The sequence below is a fragment of the Sinocyclocheilus anshuiensis genome, unplaced genomic scaffold (assembly GCF_001515605.1).
Source record: "Sinocyclocheilus anshuiensis isolate Anshui unplaced genomic scaffold, SAMN03320099.WGS_v1.1 scaffold675, whole genome shotgun sequence".
NCBI classification, from domain to species: domain Eukaryota; kingdom Metazoa; phylum Chordata; class Actinopteri; order Cypriniformes; family Cyprinidae; genus Sinocyclocheilus; species Sinocyclocheilus anshuiensis.
Window position 1 is genome coordinate 236,055 of NW_015548232.1, and position 9,905 is coordinate 245,959.

The 9,905-nt window shown below is 35.3% G+C and overlaps 1 protein-coding gene across 1 annotated transcript in view; it reads right to left on the reverse strand.

Annotated features, from left to right (window-relative positions):
• The window catches only part of LOC107654652 (dedicator of cytokinesis protein 2-like), a 143,653-nt gene that overhangs the window by 15,393 nt on the left and 118,355 nt on the right, over nucleotides 1-9,905 (reverse strand). Inside the window, exons 27-34 of the mRNA XM_016441833.1 lie at nucleotides 7,917-8,015; nucleotides 7,159-7,253; nucleotides 5,828-5,906; nucleotides 5,592-5,692; nucleotides 5,243-5,450; nucleotides 3,812-3,897; nucleotides 3,316-3,472; nucleotides 1,309-1,349 (exon numbers count right to left, since the gene is read on the reverse strand). Of these exons, the coding sequence (XP_016297319.1) occupies nucleotides 1,309-1,349; nucleotides 3,316-3,472; nucleotides 3,812-3,897; nucleotides 5,243-5,450; nucleotides 5,592-5,692; nucleotides 5,828-5,906; nucleotides 7,159-7,253; nucleotides 7,917-8,015 (866 nt within the window). The remainder of the gene's footprint in view (nucleotides 1-1,308; nucleotides 1,350-3,315; nucleotides 3,473-3,811; nucleotides 3,898-5,242; nucleotides 5,451-5,591; nucleotides 5,693-5,827; nucleotides 5,907-7,158; nucleotides 7,254-7,916; nucleotides 8,016-9,905) is intronic.

The following is a 9,905-nucleotide window of genomic DNA, read 5'->3' on the forward strand; positions in this document are numbered from 1 at the left end:
CTCGAACACTAGCGTGCTCTATTCTTTTTCTATTCTATCTGTTTTCTTTTTATTTATTATATAATAAAAAAAAAATACCTTGCTAGGTGTACTGTGTTAAGCTAACTGACACTTGTTATAGCACTTGCATATTATTGCTCTTTTGTTGATTTTGATTGCTTCCATTGTCCTCATTTGTAAGTCGCTTTGGATAAAAGCGTCTCTTAAATGACTAAATGTAAATGTATATATATATATATATATATATATATATGTATGTATGTATGTATGTATGTATGTATATAAAGCCAGTATTACATAAAGCCAGTAGGTCGTTGTTCAAAAGATTTGACCAGGGTTAAGGAGTGTTAAGACAAGTACTACACAAAGCAGAGAGCTTAAAGCCCCCGAAGTGTGGTAAAATCACAGTAAAGTATGGCTTTTCTCTTAGAAATTTATTTGAAGAGAAATATGATTAAAAAAATATATATAATACTTGATTTTTATATTTACAAACAGTAATAAATGCAATAATTCTTACATTAGTATTGATATTGTACTGCACTGAATATCGTGTATTGTATTGTACAGTACATTAGACATACATACATATTCTATTCTATTCTATTCTATTCTATTCTTCCACCAAGCCATCAAGAATCAAGTTCATTATTCTTACTGTAGGTGAAATTATAGATATGCATCATGATTTCAGATTATTGTCTACTAATTATTGTCATTTTCATAATATCTCAATCTTTCTCTCTCATTTCACAGGTCAAAGGTCATGACGAAAATAAAATGAGGCTATAAATAAACTAGACAATCTCCGTTCATCATTCATTAAAGCTGAATTGTCAGTGTTTCTCCAGGACGTGACACAGAACTTGATCGCATTTATTGTCAATAGCAAACATCTGAATCAGAATCGAGACGCATTCATTCATCTCATACTGACAATCAGAGAACTCGGTCACGTTTGGCCCTGCAGAGCGCCTCTCTGCAGACACACGCTCATTTATGTTTAATGTGCCTGTAAGGTAGCAGTATGTCAAACACAGACGGCGTCTCGCTCTGTCCCTCGTTCTGTCTCTGTGCTTGGATGCTTATCCTTTGGATTTTGACATTAATTCAGCAAGACCAAAATAATCTCCTTTCAGATTACACAACCAACACACACACACACAAGCACATACAATCACAGTCACACACACACACACACACACACACACACACACACACACCAAGATAATCTCCTGTCAGATTACACAACCGACACACAAGCACGTACAATCACAGTCGCACACACAGAGTTAATATGGAAATTACCTGATGTACATCCCCTCACGGTTGATGTCCTTGTAGAAATTCTGCAAAGAAATGAAACGCAAACGTTAACTTTGAGCCTCTGTGTTGACGTTTCTCTGAAGATGAGATTGTTGTGCGTTTTTTAGATGCTTCTGACATGTAACGCAAAATTATGATGATGGATTTCTCAAGATTTGAAATGTGACGCACACACCGATATGATGCTTATTTATAGTTTATTCAGATATTGAAGTCATTTCCAGTCTGACAGATTGAAGTTGCGGCAGCGACGTTCTGACCGTTAGAAAACAAAACTCAAATCTCAAATGAATTGTTAAGGAAAAGATGAATATTTTATGGAGCAGAGGAGTTAAAGATCTTGTTGTATTACACACGGTTTCATTTGTTTGTGTATGTTAATTTAAAGGAAATATTCTGCCTGGATTTTGCATATGAATCATTTAAAGAGGATGAAAGCTGACGGATTGATCATACTGTAGCAAGAAAATGAACTCTAATTTAAAACATAAGGTCATGTGGGAATCACTTCGTTGCCACTTCTGAACGTGTTCATTATTATATTTTCCTCAAAAGCTTGGGTCCATCCTTAATTGGCTGTGTTTCCACCAATTTAATTTATGCATTAAAATGAATAAAAAATGAATAAGGCAATGTTTCCATCCCATGTGTTCAAGTAAACAAAACTGGGTAAAATAGAAAAGGAAATGTAAGTTGTATCTAGGGAAGAAACTGCTCATCAATGACTTGTGGTTTAGAGCCACAGACAAACATTTACAATGAAGTTGAGTAAATTATTCAATCACATGACTTGTTGATCCAAGTCACCTGACATTTTTGATGTGCATCTTGAAATGTATTTGGTTATTGCTGATCCAGATGCTGAACTTTTATTTGCATCTTGATGTTTCCAAATGGACATTTTAATGAGATATTATCAAATTTGTATGCATGTAAATATATGGGACTGGGACTTTTTCATCTGTTTTATTATCAGCCAGGTGAAAATTGTACCTCTGATCATTTAAAGTGACAGCACATCCTTCCTAAAGTACTAGCGAGTTACGAGTTACACTGTGAGGTTTAATAGATTAATAGCGTAATGTGTTTATTTAACAGAATTATTTATTTATTTATTCATTACTATTTTTTATTTTTTTTTTTTTCATTTTTTACTTTAAAATTTAATGTATTTCTGAGATTGCTGTGAAGACTGGAGTAATGATGCTGAAAATTCAGCTTTGCCTCACAGGAATAAATTATATTTTAAAATATAATATCCAATAGAAAACCAATATTTTTAATTATAATAACATTTCACAATATTACTGTTTTAAACTAATTTTTTTCATGAAATAAATGCAGCCATGATGACCAGAAGAGACTTCTTTCAAAAACATAAAAAAATTGACCAGTAGTGTGTATTTATACTATTTTAGTTTTTATTAATAATTTAAATAAAATTTTATTTTCATTTAAATTTTTTAGTTTGAGTTTTAATAATTTGATGTGAAAATAATTTTATTACTTTTTATTTTTTTATTATTTCTATTTAGCTTTATTTTTTTTTCTGTTTTTAGCCATTTTAGAACTTCAGCTTATTTTAGTTAGCTGGCAAGGCAGCAGTTTTTCTTTTTTTTTTTAAGTTTTTACATTTAAGTGTACCATCTAACATTTTTATTTATATTAATATTTTTAAAAAATTATTTAATATTACTATATTATATAATAATATAACTTTTATTTTATTTTATTTTATCAAAACAATTTCTAATGGTTTTAGTGAAAAACAACTATTCATTATGGGCAGGAGCTGCTTTTAAACCTCCAGATTTTGTGCTGGGATATTAATCTGCATGTTTGTTAAATAAAATAACCAGTCGGTTCAGTAGTTAAGTTGAACACGTCGTCCATTTGGGCCCATTAGGAGGCCGACAGCTCAAACTGATCAGACCAGATCAATCAGAAAACCACTTTATGTCTGTGACACATTAAGTGGGCGGGGCTTACCAGAAGATTGACAGTGCAGCTCATGCGGTTGTTTCGACTGTCATCACTCATCACTGTGCGGTAGTCAAGGAGTCGCTCCAGGAGGCCGGTCACAAGAGTAACGAAGTGCTGTACCTCGGTCAGCAGCGGGGGGCGTCCCTGAGCGCACTCTAAAAGACTGAAGCGGCACACGGTCAGAGCGGCTCTCATGCTTTCAGGAGATTTAAGGAGGATTTGGCGCTTCTTATGGAGTCAAGCCAGCATTTTACAAGACCACAGTGTGTGTGTGTGTGTGTGTGTGTGTGTGTGTGTGTTCGTACATGCTCTGTAGCAGCTCCATGTATCTCTCGTCTCCTCCACCCCCTTCCACTTCATGATCCAACTTCAGGATGATCTCGTTCTCAAACTGAGAGGCAGAGAGAGACTTCATTAACAAGTTCAACATTATCAATGTGCATTTGCTAATCTGTGTGTGTGGGCTGAAGGAGCGTGCGTGTGTGTGTGTGTGTGTTCGTACATGCTCTGTAGCAGCTCCATGTATCTCTCGTCTCCTCCACCCCCTTCCACTTCATGATCCAACTTCAGGATGATCTCGTTCTCAAACTGAGAGGCAGAGAGAGACTTCATTAACAAGTTCAACATTATCAATGTGCATTTGCTAATCTGTGTGTGTGGGTAGCTTTCTCTATGTTTTTTGAAAAACATCCCAAAATAGCAAGTTGTTGTGACGTCCTAACAGAAAATATTCATAAATGAAAAAAAGCATCTTATTTCAAACCTAAACATGCTAAAAGTCTTGATAGGGTTAATCTACAGCAGGCCTACACTGACTCATTGAATCTGAGCAGATTTTTACCATTTCATAAAACATTTTAAATCCTTTCCTCAGAATTATGGAAATATTCAATGAGAATATATTTCTTAAATATTTTAAATATATTTTTACCATCTTTAAACCCATTTCAAAGAATTACAGAAATATTATATAAATATATAAATATTTTAACACATTTTATCATGTTTAAATCCATTTCCCAGAATTATAGAAATACTCCAGGAAATATTAATATTAAAATTAAATATTAATACTAACATTATAATATTACTAATATTTTTTTTAATGCATTTATCTTTAAATTCATTCCACTGAATTATAGAAATATGTGAAAAATATTTTACATGCATTTTACCATCTTTAAATCAATTACGTAGAATTATAGAAATATTCAATATCCATTAAATCGTTTGAATCCATTCCATAGAATTACATTTAGAAATAATATTAAAAAACACATTTTAAACCCATTACTCTGAATTACAGAAATATTCCATAGAATGCTTTTAAAATATTTTAACACATTTTACCATGTTTAAATTCATTCATTAGCACTATAAATATTTCGTATAAATAAATAAGTATATTTTACACATTTTCCATGTTTAAATTAATTTCTCAGAATCATAAATGTTGCATCAATTTTTGTTTATATTTTAACAAATTTTACCATGTTTAAATCTATTTAGAATTATAGTAATATTACACATGTATTTAAAAAAAAAAACATTTTAAACACATTTACATAGATACCATGTTTAAATCCATTACTTGGATTTATATAAATATTCCATATAAATATTTTTTTAAGTTTTTTAAGCACATTTACTATCTTATTTGAATAACAATAAAACTTAAAGTACAGTTTCCACAACTGTACACAGTATATACGTTTTGGTATGTCAGGTTTTTGCGTAGACCAAAACAACTTAAAAAAAAAAAGATTAAATAATGTGTTATCTGCATGTAAATATGTTGAGTTTAGCTTATATTAAGAACAAGAGAAGTCAAAGTGAGGTCATGATATAAAAACAGATGGATGTGTGTGTATGTGTGTGTGTGTGTGTGTGTGTGTGTGTGTGTGTGTGTGTGTGTGTGTGTGTGTGTTTGAACCTTTTTGAAGTTTCCGGAGTGGTTGTGTTCACACTGCATCATGTCAAAGAATATGGGGATGGTCGCTCTCCGCAGCTCTTCCTCCGGGATGAGCGTCATCTCCAGGATGGGACCCACCATCCCGGGAATGAAACAGGTCTTATTTCTACCAAGCTTGTACCACATGTCTCTGATAGCAAAACCAATCAGCCGTCTCATGTCTCCATATCTGAATGAAAGCAAGCAAGCATATTTATGCATATTTCATTTCTTTAACTATAGTTGTGAAAGCCAGATTTCTGTATAAAGAGAGTTCAACTGTGAGCAGTTGCTGCTGGTTTAAGTGGGATGTTTCGGGTTTAAGACTCACTTGGCCAGAATCTTGCTCCTTTTGGTGGGAGAGAAATGCTGCAACTGCAAAGACTCCTGGGTAATAAACGCCACAGCCAAATGGAAGTAATTATTCCATAACTACAGGAGAGAGAAATCATGATAAGATGACATTGGGGTGAGATATGTGAGATTATATGAGGGCTATTAACACTAATTGAATCTGAACATGATCAAGCTCATTTAAGACACACACACACACGCACACACACTGACCTGCACTTCAAAGCTGTTGTTGTCGAGGAACTTGTGGTTCATGGTGTCGGCGTATGTGTTGATTGCTCGGAGAAACACCCTGATTGGATGAACATATTAGGGTTATCATAATTAACCAAAACTTAAAGAGTTAGTTCATCCAAAAAGGAAAATTATCCCATGTTTTACTCACCCTCAAGGCATCCTAGGTGTATATGACTTTCTCATTTGATCAAGTGTTTGTATCGCAATCTTTTCATTAACCTCATTTTTCTTATTGAGTCATTATTGAGTCTTTTAATAAGCTGCCTTTTTAATGGATGTCTTCATTTTCAACACCAGATCTATTGTTTTATCATTTCAGATCATATAAACCTCATATGTTTTGCTTGTAGTAGATGCAGTAAGTGAGCATCAACTGTAAGTGTCAAGTCTGTGCAACTTTATTCACAGTACATGATGACTGATTTAGTACTATCCTATCGAACAACATTTTTAAGGATGTTTTAAATGTCCAATTACTGTTTGTGCTAACAGTATCTGATGATCAGCAGCGTCACAGATTAACTTTAAACTGTGATATTGAATTCCAGGAAATATACTGAGGTCAATAAAACACAATATGCTGCCACTGTCTGCTGCTATTAACAGTACACACAAACAAAACACACACACACACACACACACAGACTAAACACCAGCAATCCATATCTTCCTCAGTAGTTTCTCTCTTTCTCCTGTCTCTGGGTCTGCAGGTTTATTCCTCTGTAAATCTCTCTTTCTCTCTCATTGGCCTCTTGTTTGAAGTGTAATCAATGTTAAAGGGTTAGTTCACCCAAAAATGAAAATTAGCCCATAAATTACTCACCCTCAAGTCATCCTAGGTGTATATGATTGCTGAAGACTCTGAGTCTGACAGTGGATGTTACTGTGGATCGTCTCAGGAGCGCTGCTGTGTGTGTGTGTGTGTGTGTGTGTGTGTGTGTGTTTCTTTGCTCTCACCGGTTTTGCACCATGATCATAGTGACCCAGTCAGATGGGTAGACATGTTTACCAATCAGATCCTTAAACAACAGAAATGTCTCCATCAAAAAGTCCTACAAAAACACGAACACAAGATGGTTAACTGCTGTATTCAACAGACAGACAGACAGACAGAGAGACAGACAGACAGACAGACAGAGAGACAGACAGACAGAAATTTTCATTTTTGGGTGAACTAACCCTTTAACATAGTGTTTGTGTTGCTGAAGACTCTGAGTCTGACAGTGGATGTTACTGTGGATCGTCTCAGGAGCGCTGCTGTGTGTGTGTGTGTGTGTGTGTGTGTGTGTGTGTTTCTTTGCTCTCACCGGTTTTGCACCATGATCATAGTGACCCAGTCAGATGGGTAGACATGTTTACCAATCAGATCCTTAAACAACAGAAACGTCTCCATCAGGAAGTCCTACAAGAACACAAACACAAGATGATTAACTGCTGAATCAAATAGACAGACAGACAGACAGACAGACAGATAGATAGATAGATAGACAGATAGACAGACAGACAGACGGACGGACGGACGGACGGACGGACAAATAGATGATGGATGGTTAGATGAATGGATAGACAGACAGACAGACAGACAGACAGATAGATAGATAGATAGATAGATAGATAGATAGATAGACAGACAGACAGGCGATAGATAGATAGAGAGATAGATAGATAGATGGATAGATGGACGGACGGACGTAGACAGAGACAGACAGACAGACAGACAGATAGACAGATAGATAGATAGATAGATAGATAGATAGATAGATAGATAGATAGATAGATAGATAGATAGATAGATAGATAGATAGATAGATAGATAGATAGATAGATAGATAGATAGATAGATAGATAGATAGATAGATAGATAGATAGATAGATAGATAGATAGATAGATAGATAGACAGACAGACGGACGGACGGACGGACGGACGGACAGATAGACAGACAGACAGACAGACAGACAGACGGATGGACGGACAGACAGTGTTAGATACAGAACAAAAGAACAACAGAACAATGGAATGATAGAATGAGAGATAGAACGACAGATAAAACAATAGTGTCTCACCACTAGGTCTGTGGTCCCGCTGAAGGTCTCTATGTAGCGTGAATAGTGTCTGTCGTCCATCTGACTGAGAATAGCCGTCATACAGGCCACCACTCGAGACTAGAGCGACACAGAGATACAGACAGAGCCCAGGATCAAATCTCTACTTCAATAACAACAAACGCAAAAGTCCTGACGCTCTCATTCAGCTGATGGGACAGAAGATGATGAACAACATTTCAGATAGTTTGGAGAATCTTTCAATCATTCACATCGACGTCCAATTTCCCCTCCACCTCCACTCTGTATGTGCCTTCCTTCCCTCGCTCTCTCTCTCTGATCAGATGATAAATGATACAGGCAGAGAGGAAAAGTGATGGATGACGGATGGATGTATGCAGACAGCGAGGTGAGACCCATCACTCACACAGACCTCACAATCCTGACTGTATGCCGCTGATAAAATGAGTGTGTGAATGTGAATGAAATGAAGTGTGCAGTTTATTCTCTCACACAGATCTGAAGTAAAACAGTATAAATATTGGAAGAAAAATGAACTTTGCATTGCATGAAGGACTGTGAATTATAAAAACTGTTCAAAGGTTTAGGGTCAGTAAGGTTTTTAAAAGCTTTTGAAAGTCTCTTCTGCACACCAAGGCTGCATTCATTTGAATAATACAGTAAAAATTGTGAAATATTATTATAATTTAAAATACCTGTTTCCTAATGTAATATATTTTCAAATATAATTTATTCCTATGATGAAAAGCTGAATTTTCAGCATAATTACTGCAGTTTTCAGTGTCATGATCCATGCATCAGAAATCGTTCTGATATGCTGATTTGCTGCTCAAGAAACATGTATTATTATTATTATTATTATCAATGTCAAAATCAGTTGTGCTGCTTCATATTTTTGTGGAAAACATGATATATTGTATTTTTCAGGATTCTTTGATGAATAGAAAGTTCAAAAGAACAGCATTCATAAAAAATAAAAATCTCTTATAACATTACAAATGTCTTTTTAATGCATACTTGCTGAAAGTTTATTGCAAAATATTCTGATATACACCAGTAGTTTGAAAGTGTATTTGACTCAGCTATGGTGTCTGCAGTGCATCATTGGAGAATTATACTCTACAGAAAGTCAAACAACCTACAATGACTCCATAAATGACCCTAGAATACACCATAAAATACATTAACACTGAACAAATGACACGTTTCTCCTTTAAGACAGAAACACTTGTGAAAACTTATGTGATAAAGCCAGCAGACAGACACAGGACTCATCTAAAGGGAAGCATTTCAAACGATTGTGCTGAGACAGACGCCAGTGATGTTCCCATCAGCTGTTTAAAGAGCTCTGAGATCCGTCCTACTGCTGGAAATATGCTGATCACACACGCCTCTATTGCTTTAAACCATCTGTTTGTCTGTGTGAGGTGAGATTTCTCTCTAGTGAGTGTTATACGTCTCACTGCTGTCTGTCTGCAGCCTGACAAAGACAGGGACCCATCTAGCTTAACTAGACAGGGACCCGTTCCAAATCAGGACAAACTTACAAAGACTTTTGACTATCAGCATAAAGTCTGGTCCATTTTGCAGCTCATACTCTCGGGGGGTTCATGAGCACTGACGCTGCTGAGCACTGCTGTATATAATATAATATAATATAATATAATATAATATAATACGTTGTATATTAAAATATATGAAACAATATTTAATATAATTACCATGCAATATTATTTTATATATTATCAAAACAGAAAACAGTCCTTTTGTCAGATTTATCTGTCTTCTGAGGACAAAATCTGTCCTTGAAGTACAGCTAAGTAAATGCACACAGACAGAAAGTCACACAGTCACCCAAAGGCAGAGAAAAGGACACAATGTTTGATGAAAATCTACAGCCAACAAAGGAGTTTCACACTCACATACAAACACACACACACACACACACACACACACACACACACACACACACACAGAGACAGACAGAGG